The 23,489-nt window shown below is 42.0% G+C and overlaps 1 protein-coding gene across 6 annotated transcripts in view; it reads right to left on the bottom strand.

The window, feature by feature from the left end:
• Positions 1-23,489, bottom strand: part of YAP1 (Yes associated protein 1) — a 252,226-nt gene that overhangs the window by 88,458 nt on the left and 140,279 nt on the right. For 3 of the 6 annotated variants that reach the window (XM_030200236.1, XM_030200238.1, XM_030200237.1), the window contains exon 4: positions 2,880-2,993. The exons of the other annotated variants lie outside the window; for them this stretch is intronic. In XM_030200236.1, the coding sequence (XP_030056096.1) occupies positions 2,880-2,993 (114 nt within the window). The remainder of the gene's footprint in view (positions 1-2,879; positions 2,994-23,489) is intronic. 6 annotated transcript variants of the gene reach the window in all.

Raw genomic sequence — 23,489 nt, 5'->3', positions numbered from 1 at the left:
TGTGTTAGGAGCATTTAATGTAGGTTTTCTATACTATCCTATTTTGAGACTACAACAGTGGAGCTAGAGAAGACAGCACTATTTACATGATGATACAATGAACCTGCTTAAGAGCGTACAACCTAAATTTGAAGAGGTTAAGCAATTCAGCAGTATCACACTGGTGAATTAGAGAAGAAAAGAGGTTTGAGAAGTCTGGATATGACACAGAAAGCTATTATGGGCAAAAGCCCATGGTTAACGAGCAGTTTACATGCCTGCTACTGGCCAATGGATGTAGAAATCTTCAGCACAGAAAACCTAACTGATGCCCTAAAGTGCATGGTAAAGAGCCTTTTACTTAACCTGCAGCAATGTAAAGCTATGCACTGATGCCTACCATGCAGGCACACTGCGAGAAATATACTGCCAGGTCTGAAGGGGCACAACGAGCCCCCACAAACCGAACCCCTTGTCCCTTGACAGTCTTCTGCATTTGCCCTCTCTCCCTTAGAATGGAGCTCATCTGACCACCCCTGTGCCCCCAAAATGGAATTAAAGTTATTAAAAGCCCTGGTTGCTTACCCTCCTCCCAACCTGATCTGATCTCCCCTGCCCCCCAAAATTGAAATAAAAGCTCTGGTAGTCTAATGGCATTCCCCCACGCCCCCCACCCTGGGCCTCTTAACTATGAAAACAATTTCCCTGGTGTCTAGTGGCATTCCCCCACCCTTAACCTCTCCCAGGGTATACCTTAACAGAAGCAGGTGTGAAGCCCACTTGCTCCTGCCTCTGGTGGCACCTGACTCATGCTGTGCATCCTGGGATAAACTGAAAATGGTCAGTCTGTCAAAGGAATTTTTCTCTTATAGTGGAGTCTCAATTATCTGACAAACAGGACTGCGAGGGCGTCTCAAGTAGACTCCACTGTATATTAAAATGCTGTATGTGATTTCCTCTTTCGCTGCAGCCACCACCGCCAAACTCAACATATCCCTCCCTCCCAAACAGTAGCAGAGGTGACGGCAGGCATTTTGAAAGTGTCATCAGCATGGGCAAAAATAATTAGGGATTGTTCCTGCCACAACTATACCACTAGAGAACCAGGGCTTGTAAGACAGGGTCAAGGGGCTTACACATGAATAGGTGGGTGTAGAGGAGGGGATCGGGGGGGGTGTTGCTTCTGTTTGGACTACATATTTAGGGTCAGCCAGCACTGTGCACTAAGTGTGGTAGGGGAGAGCCTAATTACCAACCGTTGTTAAATATAGAACATCGGGTAACCTAAGGTCGGGTGTCTCTGACCAGAGTGTTAAATAAGACAAAAAAAGTCCCTTATATGGCAGTTTAACTCAACCAATGCATCCCAGGATGCATTGTGTGGGGACACAGGCACAACCACTGCCTAAGATGGTAGCTCCAGAGAGATGAGTGCATGGGCATCCCACCTTCCTTTTAAGGTATACCGAAGACTGGGGGAAGAATCAGGAGGTACCACAACTAGGGAATAATTTTTTTCCAGTTGGGGCAGGGGGCTTGGGAGAGAGGCTGCTAGACTATCAGGGATGTTGGGCTGATGCAGACCCTCAGTGACTTAAAAAAAAAAAAAGGTCTCCCTTCCAGTCAGTACATGAGCCAATCACTGTTCACATACTGATATGGGGAGGGGGGCATTTTGGCAATGAGCTGCAGTCGATTACTATCGTGTTTTTAATGCTGTAGTCATTTGCATGCTCACTGCGTGGCTATGTTTTTGAGTTAATTTTCCAGTAGACACCGTGTGCTAAGCCATCAGCATACAGTTCTAACAAGCGGCTTCCTGCATCGGCCCCCTCTGCATTCTTACTATCACATAATCTATTACCTTGTTCTCCATACCTTTCCAAATGCTCTGTTTTTCTTTATCAGACTCCATTTTAAGGGCTGCTTCTGAACCTGGCAAATCTTTGCACCTCTATTATGACGTTCAATTCACTTGCTTGTTTTTCTTGTTTCCTCTCAAGCCCCTTCTTTGCCTCTATTGTTTTCACCATTCTGTTTGTCAACCAAACATGACCTTGGATCATTACTTCTATTTTCCTACCATATGTTCAGCTGTTTTTGCATCATGCATAAAAAACATTATTGAAAGCCATGCATTTAAATGTATCACTACACAGTGTATTACAAAGTAAAACATTTCAACGTTTTAAAGGATGGCCATCATGAGTACAGATTTATGTGAATCAAGTTCCACTTCTAAGATCTGAAATTCCAGGATCAAACTGGTGAACACTAGTTTAGCCTCTGGATACTATCAAGATCAGAAAGCCTACTTTTCCCCACATAAATCAGAAAATAAAAGAACATTGGATGTTTAAGCAAAACTAAACGGAAGTGGTACAAAATGTACTTCTCTGAAAACTGCAAGTGGTAAACTTTTTTTTTTTTTTTTTACTTCAAATTGTACATACCATAAAGTAGCTTGCCTAATCAGAACTACAAATGATCTCATCTAAGTTTTAAGCAGTCTGATATTTTTTTAAAGGATTTTTAAAAATAAATAATACAAAGAATAGAAAATGTATTTGAAGTTCAATATCTGTTTAAGTAAGTTTATCGGAAACTTATTTGGTGACAATTGTTTGTCACAAACTTTGGGTGCCAGGAAGGGTGGTCACTCCAAATGCTAAGTGTTGATATCTTTTCTTTTCTGTGTTGTGTATGGAAATATCTCTAGGCATCCAGGTATTAACAATGACTCATGGGTACATAAAATGGAGAGGGAGATAAATATGATAGCTTCTTTTATGCCTCTGTTATACTATAACTGAACTAATATGATTATAGTTTTTGGATATTACATAAGGTAAACAACTGATAAACTGATCAGAACCGAAACGTTTAAGATGAGCCTTTACCAAAGCGTGGGTCTAATCTTGGGTCTAGCCAAGAGGTGGTCTTGTTCTTATGGTTTATGTAGTAAATCTCTCCATCCTGGGTCATGGCTTGTTCCCATCCATCAGGCAGTGGGCCTGCAATAAAGAAGGAAGGAAATCATGGTAGCCTCTTGTTCACTAGTTGCTGCCATTTTTTCACTATATTAAAAAAAAAAAAAAAAAAAAAAACTTTACATAAAAACTAGACTTCTTTACACTTTAGGACCCAACAGTCCACAGGAGAAAAAAAAGCAACCTGGCTGCATAATAATCATAGCTTGCTACCACCCCTTTATAAACTTGGTTCTTACAGTTCATGCCTTTTAATGAAGTTTCAAGTTTCCTGTATTCTAGCATAGTACCAAAGAGTCAACACTAAAAGTACTCAAACGTATACTGCATGACAAATTCTTTATTACTGTGCTATGACACAGGCCTTGCTAAACTCTAACATAATTTGGAAACAGTGAAAGGTTACCAGGCTTAGCAGAAAAAGGAAAGAAAGGCTCTTGATATCTAAATTTTACATTTTAATGAGGAAGCAGTTTTTTCTTTAATTTTTTTCCCTACTCTTATTTCTGACAGAATGTTAATGGTGGTAGACACTTGGGAAGCGTGATAATGTGTTCATATAAGCCCCTTTATTGTCAATGGGGTCTATTTATTAAGTGCTTAACATAATAGTGAATGAGGCCCCTAGTATAGAATACCTCAATGACAGCTAAAATTGCTATTCCCCTAGAGAGTAAGGGGTGGGGATGAGGATAAGGCTTTTTTTTCCCCAGGATATTTATGTATTGCTGTTGAACTTATTTATTTTTCTATGAAGAGGCATTATATCAGTATGAATATCATGGTAGTGTACATTTAATTTCTGAAAAACAATAAGTCCTTAGAACATGCCTGAAAACTTGCTGTTTTATGACTGCTTGAATTTCAGGGTATTACTTTCATTTTCCTTTGCGATATGGCAGGAATGCAGACTGAAGAAAGACAACCGACCCATCCTCTTAAGTCAGCTTCTTATAAAGGTGCAGCTAATTCACTCGCTTCACATTTTGCAGGTCTTTGCTACACTAAGCAGCTGGCAAGCAAATACTAAACAAAACAGCATAAACTTATCTAAAAATACTCACACACTGGAATACAAACTAAATCAAAGCACTTCAAAGAAATCAAAAACACCTCCACCTCCAACCCCCCCCCCCCCCCCCCCCCATCAAAGCATGTGTAGAATGGCTCAGAATACGTAACTTGTCAATTCAAAACAAATGATATATTAAGGAAGCACATTTGTTAGTTTGCCTTAGATTTAACGTGCACAAAATTAATTTCCATTAACCTCGACAGTGGTTCCCATATCTGTCTGGGGGAATCCTAGCCAGTCAGGTTTTCAGGATATCCACAATAAATATTACAGAGTTAAATTTGTATACAAGGCAAGAAGTGATACAAGTCTAACTCAAATATTCATTGCAGATGTCCTGAAAACCTGACAGGCTGGCATTCCCCCAGGACACGTTTGGGAACCACTGACCTAGGATCCGCACACATAAAGAAGTTCTAATGTGTATTATTAAAGCTGACTGACTGAAATACCAACATCCCGCAGAAAATCAAGAAAATGAATTGTATATATGTACACATACATACACTCAAACAATGAGCAAACCCAACACACTGCCAAAGAAAAAACCCCACAGGGAACACAAAAATGGTGGAATGACCAACCATACAGATGGACCAGGATGAATCCTTTATTAGGTTGAAGGTGAGGAAAAGAAGTAAACAAGCAACAGACTCAGCACAGACTGTGTTTCGACTACAAGGCCGTCCTCATAAGTAAAAGCACACAGTACATTATAAAACAAAAAGACATGTAATGATTAAAAACCCTATAAATGTTTAAACAATAAAAATATAAATGTTATTAAATTTAAATAACAAATGCTCATGCAGTTAGTAAAAATTATACAAAACCCATATAGCATAACATTTGATATAAAAAATGTATATAACAAAACATTTCATATAGTATAACATAAAAATTCAATACTCAATGCCATTCATGAATTTGTAATAGTAAAATGAATGACCAACATGTAAATATGGTAAAAAAAAAAAAGAATGAAAACACATGGAATGTGTGTAACAGACTAATCACCAGGGGAGAAAAGAGAAAGTAGAAAATAAAGGAGAACTAAAAATGAAAAGGATCCAACCAACCAAAACAGAAGTGTTGAATATAATGTTACATATTATAGAAAATAGTATATTACAATACACACAGGTGTTTTTGTGACACTGACCAATGTGAAGAGAGAGAATTTGGGGACTCTACCTATTTTGCAACAAAAAGTGCTTGTAAATTCAAATTTGTTGATCAAAATAAAAATAGTTCCTAAAGGATATGCATACAGAACAAATATATTTACACTGATGAAACTCATCCCAAATTGACATACTGCGAATGTGTATAAACCCTAAAAACACTCAAATAGACAAAACATATGTGAAATTAAAACTATATAACAGTATATTTAAAAAAAAGTATATGAAAAAAGTGGAAAAGGTCCTACTATAAAACCAAAATAGGGCCTGACTACAAAGACACAAAAAAAAACTACATCAACTCGTGAACAAGCTACTAGACACTACCGTGGCCACCACAACTAACACAAACACCCCATCTGCAGACGCACTTGCCAAATACTTCAACGAATGTATGGACTCAACCCCCAGCAAATACCCAGCGGATAGACTCTGGAAACCTTCGCTCCCCTTACCGCTGAAACAGTCAACCAAACGACCAATAGGTTCTCCAAGACTCACTGTACATTGGACGTCTGCCCCAGCTACCTGCTAAAATCCACTCCCCACCGCTTCATAGCAGACCTCACATCCCACTTAAACTATAGGCTCCAACATGGTCTCTTCCCAAAAGAAAACAGCAACATCCTCCTTACCCTAATACCAAAAGATACCAAGAAAAAAACAGATGATGTCACCAACTACCTACCAGTAGCATAAATCCCACTGGTAGTCAAACTGATGGAAAGCATAGTAACCAAACAACTTACTGACTACATAAACAAATTCACACTACTACACGAATAACAATCAGGATTCCGCTCCAACCACAGTACCGAAACAGTACTAATCACTCTACTAGCCAAATTCAAACAACAAATAGCAACAGGCAAAAGCATACTTCTCCTACAATTCGACATGGTAAACCACAATATATTACTAAACATCCTTGAATACTGCTGAACCCCTCACGCAAGTGATCCGTTCCATGATTTGATACAAAGGTCTTTTTTAAGACCATTTATAGACTATTCGCCAGTATTTATTCTGGATCATCATTAGCTGTCTACTTTAGTATTTAGACTCCTGATGAAGGCCTTTTGGCCGAAACACAACAGTTGTGTCGAATCAAATATACTAATTAATAAAATTTGGTTTTAGCTTTACTGTGATCCAGTCTCTGGGACTCCTGGTTTTGTGCCCATTTTTCTGTTTGTTTTACAAAGTATCCGTGGGTCTTCTTTGAGTTCTCCACACTTTGTGGATTCTCTATTGCAGTGCACTTCAGGCAGGTGGACCCAGACCCATCCCCCCCCCACCTGTTACACTTGTGGTGGTAAATGGGAGCCCTCCAAACTCCCCCAAAACCCATTGTACCCACATGTAGGTGCCCCCCCCCTTCACCCATAAGGGCTATGGTAATGGTGTAGAGTTGTAGGGAGTGGGTTTTGGGGGGCTCAGCACCCAAGGTAAGGGAGGTATGCACCTGGGAGCAATTTTTGAAGTCCACTACAGTGCCCCCTAGGGTGCCCAGTTGGTGTGCTGGCATGTGAGGGGGACCAGTGCACTACAAATGCTGGCTCCTCCCACAACCAAATGCCTTAGATTTGGCTGGGGTTTGAGATCGCCGGCATTAGTTTCCATTATCAGCAAAAATCGATGCCGGCCATCTCTGACATTTGGCCGGCCCCAACTGTATTATCGAAACAAAAGATGGCCGGCCATCTTTTTCGATAATACGGTTGCGGCGTCGGCCAAATAGATGGTCAGCCATCTATTTGGCCGGCACCGTTCGATTATGCCCCTCCACGTCAGCTAACCTATAAATAAAATATTATGTATAAAACATATATGCATTTAGCATATAGGCAGAGCCTATAATAATAATAATAATAGTAATAATAATAAAAAACAGTCAAAGAATAAGAATTTAGTCCCAGGACACAACAAAGGAAAACACATCAACAAGTTATCAACCAATGTGAAAAATAGTGTAAGAAATTACTAGAAATGCACAACAAAAAAAAGTTTTGTATAAAAATATGTATGATTTGTATATAAAGAAATATCCTTAAATCAGAGATATAAATAAACCTATAGTGGATTTAGTACCATGACACAAGGGCCCTGTTTACTAAGCTGCATTAAGGGCATGCTAGCGTTTTTAACACGATAAATGGTAAATCGCCCGTAGAAACATATGGGCGACTAGCGTTTAGGGGATACAAGGCTCTATGATGGCATAGCAGGAAGCGTGTCTGAGTAGCCTAGTGGTTAGTTCAGTGGACCTTAAACCAAGGGACCCAAGTTCAAATCCCATTTTATTATTTTTTTGGCGCGTCCTCCTGAACAGAAAAATACATCTGTACCTAAATACATAAGTCACCTGCAAGCCTGAGGAATATTGAAGTGGTCTACATTCAGGTACACTATATATATGTGTTCCTGGAGGGCTCACAATTACAAAATAAGAGAGTTAGTGGGATTTAAACTGTGGTCCCTTGGTTTAAAGTCCACTGCATTAATCACTAGGCAGCTCTCCTCTGCTCTACAGGGACATGTGTGTGGCCATTCTTGTAAGAATGCTACCAGATGTCCCTGCCCCTGCTTTTTTGCCATTCATATGTTTAATGTCTTCCTCACCTATTTATGAACAGGAAATCCTGATGTATTTCCTGTTGAAAAATACATGCGAAACGGGCATCTGTTTTGGATGTTACGAGCTGGATGTCTCTATTCTGACTTGGGTCTTTTCGAAAATGCCCCTTAGTCTCATTAGCTGGTGTTGATGTAGCATTTGACATTGAAGGCACCCTTGAAAAACTGTCTACCCTTGAATGTGTACCAATATTTAAGCCAAAACAATAAAATTTGCCTTAGAAGTTTGCTTGTTGAAATATTTTGTACCATTTGGAGGCAGCACCTTTAGATAACATTAAAGTTCTACAAATCTGCCAGCAACTAGGAGTATCAGTAGAAAGTTTAGCAATGTCAGTAGTAGCAGTTATGCAGTGCTTAAGTTGTATCCATTTATAGTGGTGGGTATTAGGAATCCCAAATTTCAAACATAGCTGAGAGAAGGGAACCCAGGTTTTGTCTTTTATAATGTAATTTAATGACCATATGACGGCTTTTTTCCATAAAGGCTAGTTAATACAAGCTTTAATTTTAAAGGTAGGATTGTTCCATATTGGGGTAAATATGGAATGCCTTAGTGGCTTTTTAACAACAGTATCAAGTTCACTGAATTCAGTATTAAGAGTTATACCATTCTTATTTAACTTAGCATATTGAGACCATGGGAGGTAATTGTAAAGGCACATCTTTATGTTTCTATATAGAACCAAGAAGGGTAATTAAGTAGTTCCTCTTTAAGCATAAATATTGAATTTTGTTTCAGGAGAAAAGACATTATAGTCATACAAACTAGGAAAATTTACTCCACCATTTATTGGACTAGTTTTTAATTTCTTTATGGCTATTGTTGGGGTCTTATTTACCCATAAAAATTGTATTAATTTTGATTCAATTTTTTTTATAAATTGTTGATTTTAATAATATTGGTAACATGCTGAGAGTGTAGTTGATTTTTGGAACAATCATCATTTTTATGGTTTCAAGTCGACCCCACCAATTAAGTCTTAATGGTGACCATTTTTGTGTTAGGTTTTCAGTTATTTTAATTATATTAGTAGAGTTAAGGTTAAGAGTGTCCTCTATAGTTGAGCCAAACAGAACTCCTAAATATTTAATTTGATTTTCATTCCACTGAAAATTATATTGCTGAATTTCATTTTTTTAATGTACACAATTTATAGGTAGTAGTTCCGTTTTTGTAGTATTTAATTTATAGTCAGAAATCTCTGAATATTTCGATATTACCTTTAATAAGTGTGGAATTGAGGTAGGTGATGTGAAAATGAGTACATCATCAGCGTATGTAGCTAACAAAGTTTTGTTGATTAATCATTACACCCTGGATGAGAGGATTTTGACGAATGGCTAACAAAGGTTCAAGCGCTATATTAAATAATAAAGGAGATAAAGGGCAACCCTGTTTAGTACCTCTAGATGGATTAAAAGGTTTAGATATGACATCATTTATTTATATATATGTAGTAGGAGACAAATAAAAGATCTTTATTAATTTAGTAGAAGATTCTGAAAAACCATACCATTTAAGAACTTGGAAAAGATATGGCCACTCAACACAGTCAAATGCCTTTTCAGTGTCTAGACCTATTGCAACCAATGGGTTGGAATGTTCTTGGGCATGCACTAATATGTTAGAAAAGAGTCTGGTATTATCAGATTAAGATCTACCATGCATGAAACCAGTTTGATCTGCATGGATTATTTTGGGTAGAATGTTCTGTAATCTTTCAGAAGGTATTTTAGCAAACATTTTGGCATCTAGATTAATTAGAGGTCTATAATTTTGTACTAAAGTAGGATCTTTGTCTGGTTTCAGAAGGACAATGATGACAGCTTCAGTAAAAGAGACTCTGATGATACCTGTTTCTATCATATGATTATAGTAATCACAGATTATGGGAGACAAAAGAATTTTAAAGGCAGAGTAGAACTCTATAGGTAAACCATCAGGTCCTGGTGTTTTTTTTGTCGCCCATGTTTTGGGTGGCATCATTGACATCATCAGTTGTAATTTTTTTTTTTTTTTTTTAGAGTAGTTTGTTATCTTCTGATGAGATAATAGGGTGTTCTAATTTTTCTAAAAAATCATATTTGGTTGGTTCTTTAACAAAATTAGATGTATACAGATTTTTATAAAAAGATTGGAATCTGTTAGCAATATCAGAATTATCAGTTAAAGAAATATTGTTCTCATCCTTTATAAGTGCTATAGTATTTTTTCTTTACAAAATTTTAAATAATTAGCAAGTAGGTGACCTGCTTTAGTACCTTCATAGTAGCATTGAGCATTTTTTACTAAATATTTCCTTACTAGCTTTAGAGCCTAATATGGAATTGTATTTAAGTTTTGCTAATTTAAGTTCTTCTAATATAGCTAAATTAGAGTTATCAAGAATATGTGCAGACTCTAATACTTTTATTTCTTTTTCTAATGTCAAAATTTCTTTACTTAATTTTTATTACTAGTTGCTACAAAAGTAATTATAGCACCTCTGATAAAAGCTTTGAAAGCATCCTATTAATATTATGGAATCCTGGGAACATGATTTAAACCTTCAACTTGAACAACTACGGAATAAATTCTGGTTTAGAACTACACATATTACTAGATCTGCATCTACATCGCAATTCATGTTTTACCTGGCACATAGAGCTCTCTGGACTCCAAGTAAACTTGCCAAACTAAAAGCATCTGTTCCCAAAAACAACACGGAAAAATGTAATAAAGATAAAGGAACTCTTAAACATATTATCTACTCCTGTACTTACATACAAGAATACTGGAGATCAATATGGAACACCATATCATCTACATTGAAGATCCCAGAGTCCTTTTCATATGAAATAGCCATATTAGGATCATTAGCTATACATTGCCCACTGGATAAATATCAATCACAACTTTTAGATATACTTCTCCAAACGGCCTTAAGAATACTTTTCTTCTGCTGGAAAGACTTATCCAAGGCTACCTACTTAACATGGTGGAACTCAGTATGCATACTTGCCAAGTATGAATATGCAGCAGCTGAGAAGTATAATTCAATAACTAAATACAGGAAAATATGGACTCCCCTTCAAGATCAAATATGTAGTACTCTTGTGTAGATATGTACTCTTAACTATCTGTTTTCATGATATGACTACCTACCCATCGTTACTAATCCGTAATCATAATTGATATTTTTATCTTGTATCAGATGTGTATATTGTTTGATACTCAGTTTATTGTTCATATTTGTATACTGGCTAACATTTTAGCCATTTGTGTTTTGTTTTATTTCCTATGTAAATTGCAGAACAAAATTGAGATTATGATGCCTCTGTATAGGTTCATGGTGAAATTGCACTTTTGGGTATAGTGCGCAATTCAGGATGCTCCACCTCTAAAAGGATATAGTGGAACTAGAAAAGGTTCAGAGCTATGGGACAAACCAAAGAGGAAAGAGAACACCTCCTTTATAAAAGACCACCTCCCTTATAATAGAAAGGCTAATCTGGTTAGGGCACTTTAGTTTAGGGAGAGGATATGATAGTTTATTAAATTATGAGTAATAGCAGGTTTCAAAAGAGATTTGGTTAAATTCCTGGCAGAAAAATCCATAAAAATTATTAGCAAGAGACTTGGGAGAGCCATTGCTTATCCTTGGATACGAGCAACAAGAAATAGATTTACTTTTTGGAGATTTGCCAGGTACTTAATTATGACTCAAACTGGCAACTGCTGGCCTGACTCAGCATGGCTGCTTTTTCCTTACTTCCAACCATGCCTAAGAAATAGCATTAAGGGCCTCTTATCAAGCTGCGTTAGAAATTCCCAATGCAGTAATGCCGTCAAAGCCCATTCACTTTGAATGGTCTCAGTTGGCATTGTCGTGCAGGAACCGCTAGTGCAGCTTGATAAGGTAAAATAATAATCAGTATTATAGAAGCATCTGAATTCTGAAAACTTTTTAAAATACTGTACAAGGCCATAATTACCACAAGAGGGTGTGATTTTGGAAACAGTATAAATTAAAAAATATATATATACAATCCCTCATATATTCATTTATAATGTAATGCTACAAAAATGGAACTGGGCTTCTAATGTTACAGCAGGCACAGAACTCCTGAAAGATCTTCCCTGCAGATTCTGATTATTACATTAACAATGCAAATCAATTACATTAAAAATATATTTAAAAATGAGGATTCTTTTTAAAGGACTTGCTATTATCAAATCACGGTGAATGTCTAGCAGCACCACAGAAATAAGTGGTAGCAGCAGCAGCAAGTGCTTCTGCTGACTATAACAAGCAATTATAACCTTCAATTGCAGTAATGTGTTAACAAAATGGTTGGCAGCTGCATTTGAAGGGGGGGAAAAAAATCATTTTTAAAAGTGTTTCACAGGTTTGCAGTGTCAGTCAAAGACAGTGTGCCAGAGCCTACAGAACCTCAAAGACCTAAGTTAGTATTCAGGGGTCAATTTTCAAAGGGTTTAGGGTCCCAAATTTTGAAGTTAGCAACCTAAACTAGCCCCTTTGAACACTGACTGTGGCTATGTGCCCAGACTTACCCCCCTGTTTACTAAGCCGCGAGCTAACATCGACACAGCCTATTCACTTTAAATGGACTGTCGGCATTGCCGCACGGCTTAGTAAACAGGGAGGTTAGATTGCTAGAAAGCGAAAAGCTACAGAGGCAGAGTTGGGAAAACATACTAGGCAATTTGCAGCACTACGTACTTATCCTAAATCAAAGCAAATAAGTATTTCTTTAAAAAAATTATGTTATTTCAAAATATCAAAACTTTTGAGCCCAAGATCTTATCATAAGCAGGGGTACACAACCACTAAGTACAGAACAGTTCAATTACTGTAATACTATACACGTTGATGTAAGGAGAGTGTCCTTAAAAGATAATGAACAGCCCAGACTACAGCGGCTAAATTGATCTTTCAAGTTTCTCATTTTGAAAGGGCTACTTCTTTGTTGTGTAAGCTGCACTGGCTCCCTAGTAAAGCTAGGGTACAAGCTCTGTGCCCTAGATTTCCAAATAATATATGGTGTAGCGCTTATTAGCTATTTATAAAATTATTAGCTTATCTTACGATGACGGTCTAGTCAGAGATATGTTTTTTACAGAGATATGTTTTTTACCAGTTTGGTGACATCTGGATATTTTACATCTACTGATGTACATTTCTGTAGCAGCCCCTTTGGCAAAACATGGCCATGTCGGGCACGTGTATAAAACCTGGGAGCCAAAGTAATAAACAAAGCCTTCAACTTTACACAGTCTGCTCTTTTTCTTGCTAACCATATTGGATCTTGCAAACTGTTAGCCAAATCTTGTATTGCCAAGTTAAAAAGGCAATTTTCCTCAAGCGATTAGAGTTCAGCAATACACAAACCATTTAAAGCAGCTTACACCACAGAAATAAAGGTAAAAAAAAAGTTGTATAACATTGGACTAAGCCAGAACTTATCAACTTTGCAGAAAGCATGTATCTCCCGGTGCACAAGCCAATGGCATTTCTATATACCACCCTCTCAGGCTGTGACTCGAAACGTAAACTTGGTGATCCCATTACGAATGGGTTGTGTCCACCCACCAGCAGGGGGAGATAGAGAACACTGAAAACCATAGTGCGTCTAGGCTAGCTCCATGTGCCTCTCAGTATTTTGAAGCTTCCAAAGCAGTGTTAAACCGCAAAGTAGCATAACATGAACTTTCCTCACAGCGAACGAACGCCCCAGAACAGGAGCAATAACACAAAGGAGGGACGAACTCAACCTCCTGTAGTAGAACAGAAATCCTGAAGACTGTTTTCCAACTTCTCCCAATGAGGGAACATGTCTGCAGGAAAAACTGAACACAAAACAGAGTCAATCAGGGAGGGATCATGGATTCATCTGCTGTGACTAAAGGAAAGAAAATTACCAAGGTAAGAACCTAATTTTCCCTTCCCTTGTCATCAGCAGCAGATTAATCCATTACGAATGGGATGTATCAAAGCAATTCCTAGATAGGGCGGGAACAAGCCACACCACGTGCAAGCACTTGTGCTCCAAAAAGCGCGTCCCTCCTGGCAACCACATCCAGCCAATAATGACGGGCAAAAGAGAGCTTAGAAGCCCAAGTAGCTGCACTACATATCTCTTGAAGACAGAGTGCTCCCGTCTCAGCCCAAGAGGAAGAAATCGCTCTTGTGGAATGAGCCTTAAAGGCATAAGGCGGAGGACGGCCAGATAGCAGATATGCAGAAAAAATGGCTTCCTTAAGCCAACAGGCTATAGTGGCTTTAGACGCTGGAGACCCTCTGCGAGGACCTGACAAAAAATACAAAAAGGTGATCAGAGGTCCTGAAAGCATTAGACATCTGCAGATACTGCAACAGAGCCCTGCGCAAATCCAGAAGGTGCAACTGCCCAAAAGATTCTGGAAACTCCTCCCTAGTAAAGGAAGGCAGATAAATAGGCTGGTTTAGGTGAAACGCTGAAACCACCTTAGGCAGGAAGGAAGGCACAGTACGTACCGTTACTCCGGACTCTGAGAATTGCAGAAATGGGTCTCGACAGGACAGCACCTGGAGCTCAGATACCCGTCTCGCCGATGCAATGGCCACCAAAAAGACCGTTTTTAGAGTCACATCCTTCACCGAAGCTCGCTTCAGCGGCTCGAAGGGCGAACACTGAAGAGCCTTTAATGCTAGCCCCAGGTTCCAGGCTGGGCAAGGGCCCCGCACGGGAGGCCGGAGCTGAAGCATCCCTCTCTGAAACCGTGCAATGTCCGGATGTGAAGCCAGGGAGAGGCCAGCGACCTTCCCCCGAAAGCATGACAACGCTGCCACTTGAACACGCAGGGAATTATAGGCCAAGCCTTTTTGTAAACCATCCTGCAGAAAGTCAAGTATCGGCGAGACAGAAGCCCGCATGGGTGTGATCGCTTTAGAAGCACACCAAGCCTCAAACTGGCACCAGATCCGAGCACAGGCAACGGAAGTGGAACGCTTGCGGGCCTGCAAGAGAGTGGAGATGACCTTGTTAGAATAACCCATCTCTCAATTGCGCCCTCTCAATAGCCATGCCGTAAGACCAAAGCGGCATGGATCTTCCATGGGCACCGGGCCCTGCGTCAACAGGTTAGGAACCAGAGGCAAAGGAAGGGGAGCCTCCACCAGCATCCGCCGGAGGTCCGCACACCACGGCCGCCTGGGTCAATCCGGGGCAATGAGGATCACCACTCCTTGATGTAGCCGAATTCTCAGGAGGAGCCGCCCTATTAAGGGCCAAGGAGGGAACACATACAGGAGGCCCGGAGGCCAGGGTTGAGCCAAGGCATCCAACTCCACCAAGTGAGGATCTCTCTGTCTGCTGAAAAAGGATGGGACTTTGGCATTTGTGCTTGATGCCATAAGATCCATTACGGGCTTTCCCCATTTGGCACAGATCTGAAGGAACACTTCGTCTGCCAGTTCACACTCCGCTGGGTCGATTTGATGCCTGCTTAGAAAATTGGCTTGCACGTTGCTCTGACCTGCTATGTGAGCTGCTGACAGAAGCTGCAGATGTAGCTCGGCCCAGTGGCAAATTAGAGCGGCCTCCGCGGCCAGTGCTCTGCACTGAGTGCCGCCTTGTCGATTTATGTAGGTCACTGTTGTCGTGTTGTCCAACAGAACTCTGACAGCCAGTCCCTCCAGGGTTTTGTGAAAGGCCAGAAGCGCCTGAAATATCGCTCAGTTCTAAGCGATTGATGGACCACCCCGTTTCCTCGGGTGTCTATAGACCCTGGGCATAGCTTCCCTGGCAATGTGCTCCCCAGCCCTTCAGGCTGGCATCCGTTACCACCAGGCACCAATCGGGAAGTGCTAGCGGCATTCCTCGCCACAGCATGCTGTCTGAGAGCCACCACTCCATAGAGTCGGGCCGCAGGGAGCCACGTGAGTCTGCGTTGATAATCCTGGGACATTGGAGCCCATCGTTGAAGCAGGGCAATCTGCAGAGGTCTCATATGTGCTCTCGCCCATGGCACCACTTCTAAGGTGGCCGTCATCGACCCCAACAGCTGGACAAAGTCCCAAGCTCGCGGGCGAGGCATCCTCAGGAGCAGACGGACCTGATTCTGAAGCTTGCACCGCCTTTGGTCGGGTAGATAAACAAATCCCGAGGCCATGTCGAACCGGACCCCCAAATATTCTAGAGATTGAGAGGGGGGTCAGGTGACTTTTGGGTATATTGACGACCCAGCCCAGAGATTGCAGTACTGAGACCACTCTGGCTGTGACATGATGATTCTCTTTTGCCGAGTCCACTCTGATGAGCCAGTCGTCTAGGTACGGGTGAACCCGGATACCCTCTCGCCCGAGAAAGGCAGCTACTACCACCATTACCTTTGAAAAGGTTTGGGGAGCTGTGGCGAGGCCAAAAGGCAAGGCCCGAAACTGGAAATGTCTTCCCAACACCGCAAATCAGAGGAACCGTTGGGCGGGGGCCAAATAGGTATGTGCAAGAAAGCTTCTTAGGTCCAGAGACATGAGGAACTCTCCTGGCTGTAAAGCCACAATGACGGAGCGCAGGGTTTCCATGTGAAAATGCCGCACTCTCAGAGACTTGTTGACTTCCTTCAAGTCGAGAATGGGCCGAAAAGACCCGCCTTTTCGCGGCACCACAAAGTAAATGGAATAACGACCGCAGCTGTGTTCGGCGGGAGGCACAGGGATCACCGCCCCAAGGTGCAACAAAACTTGTAGGGTCTCCTCTACAGCCGCCCGTTTGACGGCAGTACCGCATCGGGACTCCAAAAACACGTCTCTCACCGGGGCATTGAATTCCAATCGGTAACCTTCTCTGATCAGGTCCAGGACCCACTGATCCGAGGTAATCTTGGTCCACTCCTCTAGAAAGAGGGGAAGGCATCCTCCTTCAGCTGTAAAGGAGGAGTGGACCGGCACACCATCATTGAGAGGGTAGCCCTTGAACTCCAGGCCTAGCACCGGCCGCTGCGGATCGCTTGTCCGAGCGAAAAGAGTTCCTCTGCTGAAAACGGGCACGTTGAATAAACCCAGCAGACTGCCCCGGGGGATACCTTCTAGCTTCACGGAAGCGATGTCTAGAGGAGGGAACCACCTGACCTTTGGAAGAAGGCCGTGGCCTATCCTCAGGTAACCACTGGGGTTTAGCATTCCCCAGGTCTTTAACAATCCTCTCCAAATAACAGAAGTCCCCGAAAGGGCAACTTCACCAGCTGTCAGCCGCCCAATGCCATAGCCATAGAAGGCGGCGGCCGGACACCGTCACAGACATCTGTTTAGCCGAAGCTCTGACCAGATCAAAGAGGGCGTCAGCTAAAAATGACAAGGCTGACTCCATGCGCGATGCAACCTCAGCGAGGGACTCCGCACCATCCACGGGCTGATCCACTGCCTGTTGTAACCAAGAAAGGCAGGCTCGAGCAGCATAAGAACTACAAACAGACGCCCTTAAGGCTAGGCCCGAAATCTCAAAGGACCGTTTTAGCGCTGATTCCAGCCGCCAGTCCTGAATGTCCTTCAGGGAGACCCCTCCCTCTACTGGGAGGGTGGTCTTTTTTGTCACAGCTGTGACTAAGGCATCCACTTTAGGCATCCCAAAATAGGCCAAGTGCTCCTCACTCAGAGGGTAAAGATGCCCCAATGCCCTGGCCACTTTCAAGGGCCCCTCTGGGTCAGCCCATTGAGCAGAAATAAGCTCTTGGATGGAGTCATGCAAAGGAAAGGCTCGAGCAGGCTTCTTAGTACTCGCCATCCTCGGATTACCAGAGGAGGCCTCGCCTTTAACAGGATCATCAATAGAGAGGGCCTGTAAGGCATCAGAGATAAGCGCTGACAGCTCATCGCGGTGGAAAATCCGAACCGCAGTGGGATCATCCAGATCCAGTGGGAAACTGGCACCTTCCTCTGGCTCAGATCACGAAGGCCTGCCAGATCCCTCAGAGTCCCCACCGCCCGACCACCGGGGGGGGGGGGGGGGGGGGGGTGCGCCACTCTCCGATGGGGAATTTACCCGTCTATGTTTAGCGTGCATCCAACACTCAGGGGCATCCACTTCCGACATCTGCCCCGGGCATCATCAGTCGGAGGGAGACCAGGTAGCAACGCAGTGTCAGACACCTGCGGCAGAGCTGTTTTCAGCATGAAGGCTTTATGTAAAATAAGTACAAACTCAAGGGAGAAAAACTCAGCCTGACCTCCCGTCTCCGAATTAGGAGCTACAGGTAACGGAGCTCCTCTGGTAGCCTCGGCCCGAGGTGCCCCTCTGCTCACAGACTCCACCGCAACCGCGGGGGTCGAGCCATGTGGCGCTTCCAAGCCAGCTCCATTGAGCGGGAAGACTCATCGCTCGCCATGCTCATACTGGCTCTACCGTCTATACAGCACGTTTTACAGAGCCCCGCTGCTGATCTACGCTTGCCACAACAGGAACAGTGCTTAACTCCCTCAGCAGCCATCGCCGAAAAACGGTGGAATAAAACACAAAATGTCGGCTTCGCGCCAAAATCAACCCGATCAGAATGCCGTCCGCGGGCCCTCCCCGGAGGAGCTGAGTACCGCTCTTACCTCAAAGGACCGAGTCCACCGAGCTCCGGTCACACTGCATGTCAATCAAAGCCTCAGAATAGCAGCGCATAAAAAGCGCGTTTTTTTTTTTAACGCTGTGAGGAAAGTTGGAGGCAAACAGCTACAGAGGTACTCTGGAGGCAGTAGAGGGTGGGAAAGGCAGGGGCAGGGCGAACCTATAAGCTTATATCCACAAGGGGAAAGTGGGAAAGGCAGGGAAAGGGCAAACCTATGTGCATTTTAAAGTGGGCACCACCAGTCACAACACCCCAGCTCAACTGGCCAAGCACAGGAGCCTCCCCAGGCAGAAATTTTCAAGGAGCTGAACAAGCTGTGTCCTACCCTGCTGGGAGATAGAGAAATACTGAGAGGCACATGGAGCTAGCCGTCCTAGAGGCACTATGGTTTTCAGTGTTCTCTATCTCCCCCTGCTGGTAGGTGGACACAACCCATTCGTAATGGATTCATCTGCTGCTGATGACAAGGAACTTACTTCCAGAATGTTAAAGGATACTAAGGTTGAAGCCTAGGCTTGACATCCTATGGCCTTCCAGATTTTTATCTGGCCCCAGCCTGTGCCCAAGCTCAAAAAAGGACTGGGTGAGGTGTGGAGAGAGTGGTAAGAACTAGAACAGGAAAAGAAAAAGGATTCTATTTTTGCGGCCCAGGTCAGTATCAGAGGGAGAACTAAGCTGGTTGATGAGACCTGGGTTACCATAAGGATCGACATTTTTGTAGTCAAAGATTAATTTGGGGGCTCTTTTACTAACCTGCAGTATGCATTACTTCGGGAGGCACTCAGGTGTCCTGTGGTAGTTTTAGAACCGGTGAACAAAGCAGTTCTTGTATTTAGATTTTTTCCTGTGAAAGCCATTGTTTATGGGTTATATTATTGTTGTTAACTTTGCTATATGTCATCAAAGCAACACCAGAACAACAAAAATAATGTGAAGACTACTAAAGCTTCTTAATATTTTTTGTCTAAATATTAATGTTTGATTAATAATGCAATAGTTGTGCTAATAAAAGATTTATTGTGGGCTCTAGAAATTGTGTTATATTACATTACACCAGGGCTGTACAGTTAGTACACCAAACCTTTAACTCCGACTCCTCTATTTTTCTACAGTCCGACTCAGACTCTAGCTCCTTTTGATATTAGGCTTTTGGGGGAGGGCTCTTTTACAGAGCGGCGGTAAGCCCAATGCAGGCTTACCGCTTGCTCTTCCAGGATTATCGCCGGCCCAATGTGGCCGCCAGCGGTAGTCCTGCCCCGAGCGTGTGCCATTTCCGGGGGGAAAAGTAAACTTTCGGAATGGCTTGCGCGGCAGTAAGCAATCATCGCCACGTGCTGCCCGGTTACTACCAGGTTAACGCGGGAGCCTTATCACTACCTCAATGGGTGGCGGTAAGAGATCCCTGCCGCATGGCCACATGGTAAGAGTTCTCTTACCACATGGGCATGTGTATCTGGGGGCTTTTTACCCACTGTGGTAAAAAGGGCCCTGCGCGTTGGAAAAATGGCCCCCACCACTAGTGCGGGCCGTTTTCCCTATAGCTTGGTAAGTGGACCCCTACATTTTTTGTTCTGGGGATCTAAATTACTAGTAAATATAACAAAGATCTAGGACAGAGATATGTATGTACAGTCATAAAACAGTAAATTTACCATACATATATTATACATTTTTTAATTTGATGCTGGAATCAGAGTTGGTACATTTTTATCAACTCCACCCAAATTACTTGATTCCGACTAACTCCACAGCCCTGCATTACACTGTATAAAAATGTTACAAATTTCATGTCCATGTCAGGTTTATTGCGTATCACAAAGGAGTACTTGACACAACTCGTTTGTGCAAGAACCTGTGAGGTCCACTCACCTTAAATAACCTGCTGCAGCTTGTTGGTTTCCCATTTTCATGGATCCAAGTGACTCCAATTACAGTAGAAATCCAAAAATCTGGATGCTGAAAATCTGGACTACCCGAGAATCTGGACCTCAAACTAACTGTGGTTTGCGAACAGCCCGAGAATGTGGATTTACACATTCTCTCCCTCCCTCCTGTTCACCCCTCCCTCCCCTACACACAGACTAACACAATCTAGCATCTTTCCCTCCGTTCCCAGCTCTGCCCACTTGTTCTCACTCTCACCTTCTGAAGTCTTCAGTGCTGCAGTGTCAGCAGCATCCTTACTCACTGGGCTTTTCCCTTAGACCTGTCCTTCCAAAAACAGGAAGTTGAATCAGAAGGAGCGGGACAGGTCAGAGGGAAAAGCCCAGTGCATGCCGGAGGCAGCCTGTGAGTAAGGCTGCCACTGGCACTGCAACAACAAAAGGTGTGTGAGAGAGCGAGACAGAGCCGAGGGTAGGGCCAGGAGTTAGGGGAAAGATGGCGGACTGTGCGGGGAGGGAAGGGATGGGAGAGGTGTAGCCGGGGGGGGGGGGGGGGGGGGGAGGCTTGGCCTCCTCCTATGGTGAGCAGAGACACTGGAAGGGAAGGAACGATGCTGACAACAGAATTTCTGAAATATTTGCTGTTCAGCTCTTTATTCTTCCATAAATTTGAATTTTAAAAAGTACTGCCTGAGAATCCAGAAAATCCAGACTGAGCCAATCCTTGAGCAATCTGGATTTTTAGACTTGTACTGTAGTACTGAACATCGCCATGCAGCTGCTTTGTGGAGCAAGAAAATTCAACCATGTTACCTCCTTCTTGCGAGCCAAACATTGGTTACCTGTTCAATATTTCGTATAACATTTAAGTTTCTTAATTCCAGTACATAAAACTCATCAAGTTGATTCACCTTTATTTCTGTCTAGGCTTTTAGTACCCTATATTCCTTCACGTACTCTTCAGTCTGCTTAACAGGGTCAGCTAGTGGTTCCATCTCCTCGCCAAGTTTTCCTAGTAACTTTTCGAAATTCCATGCTTAATGTTGTAGGTCCTATGCTCTAGAACCAGCTCCCGATTACTCTACGGATGAAAGCATCCAAGAAGCTGCTTTGGTGTGGACCATTGGATTCCTTACTTGACTTTTTTTTTTTAATTTTATTTTAAGCAATTTCACACAGACTACAAGAAAATTCTTGAATAGAACAGAAATATCACAATTAATAATTTACAATAAAAATAAAAGAGGAAATATACTTAAAATTCCATCTTATACAGAGGAAAAAAGAAAAACAAAGTGATAACTATCTCAAATACATAAAATAAAGGCAGGAGGCAAGGCACAATACAAAGAAATATTGTTAATAAAGAAAAAGGTAGAAAAACAACACCAAGCTAATTATGGAGTAGAAGTTATAGAAGCCAACAATGAAGGAGGAGGAGTCGAGACCAATCACACATTTACAAGGAAAATTAAGCCAAAAGATAAGCCCTAACTGCAAAACATATGGATACAAATTTCAGAAAGGACTGACGTCGCCGTTGAATTTGTCTAGAAATATCAGGAAAAACTAATGCTATAGTTCAAAAATAATCCTGGTCTATGACAAACAAACATTCTCAAAATCCAATCTCGATCTGGGTCTATGACAAACAAACATTCTCAAAATCCAATCTCGATCTGGTAACAAGGCAAAGTCCACAAAGTAGTAACCTGGATGGACTTCAACAGTTTCATCTTCTAACATCTGAGTTAAATTTAAATGATCAAAGGGTACCTCAGAAACCACAGCTAATGGTTAATCAGAAGATTTCTTGGTATAAGGCAACAGATAATATATTCTAGAGACAGGAGGGTATGATTGTTCTAAGAAATATCTTTTAAAAATAGTAAGAAGAGCAACAGCTGGTAATTTAGGAAAATTAATAAAATGCAATGTCTTCAGTCTGCTAATTTTCTAAAAAATTTTTCTCTCTTTTTTTTTTTTTTTTGCAGTAACAAATTCTCTTTAATTGAAGCACATTGTCCCTCCTGAAGTTTACCAGTACCAAACTTAGCTGACAGCAAGGTCTGGAATTAGTACCCAACAATGATGGCATTGCATTGAAAAGGTTTTGTGGATTTTGGCCATGTTATACAGTTTTATAGCTACATTAGAAGCTTTACAGACTGTACAGAGAAAAATAAGCATATGGATTGATAACACAAACTTGTATCACATTTATGTCAAGTTTTAGATTAATTACAAATTTGCAAGCCGCTGGTCTGGACTAGCTTTATCAGATCCTATGACCTTTGACTATATAGACATTGATGATACTCCTTAATAACGTAATATTATACATATCAGCTGCTTTATAGTAAACAAATGACGCTCATTTTCAAGGCAGATGGACGTCTCAAAAGGCCAAAATAGACGTCCATGTGCTCAAAACACCCAAATCCCGATTTTTCAAAGGCAGAACAGAAGCATTCAACACTGCAGTACGTTCAAATAGCAAGGGGGGCGTATTTTGGGTGGAGCTAGGAAGAGCTTGAAATCAGAGCTTCCAACAGTGCTTAACGAAGGGGAAGTGATAAATAAAAAGAACATCTTTATTGAGACCTGTTTCAGGAACATCCAGGTTAAAGAAAAATGCACTGATAGAGTAGCAGTCTACTGGAGGGAATAAGGCATGACACCACCTCAATCCCCCAGTGGTTGAGGTCTCCCTCTCCCCCCCCCCTCAGGAAAAGGGATACCAGGCTCTATGACAGCTTCAGATATTATGGGCATTCTTGATAGACTAGGAAGCAAGTCTTAGTAGCCGCCTAGTGGTTAATGCGATGGACTGGGAATCACAGGATCCAGGTTCAGATCCCATTTTAACTCTTTTCCATTTTAAACTGTGAGCCCTACTGTACATCTATATATGTAATACACCTGCAAGCCTGTAGGCCACTGAAGTGGTATATATTCAGGTACAGTGGTATTTTTCTGTTCCTGGAGGACTCACAATTATAAAAACCAACAGTTAAAGCGGGATTTGAACCTGGGTCCCGTGGTTTCCAGTTCACACACTAACCACTAGGCTGACCCTTTGCTCTGCATGAACGTCTGTGTGGCTGTTTAAAAATGCTGCTATACAGACATCCATGTCCATTG

This window comes from Microcaecilia unicolor, chromosome 4, assembly GCF_901765095.1.
Source record: "Microcaecilia unicolor chromosome 4, aMicUni1.1, whole genome shotgun sequence".
Classification (NCBI taxonomy): Eukaryota; Metazoa; Chordata; class Amphibia; order Gymnophiona; family Siphonopidae; genus Microcaecilia; species Microcaecilia unicolor.
Note: the sequence above shows the minus strand (reverse complement) of the source record. Positions and strands in the feature narration are given on the sequence as shown.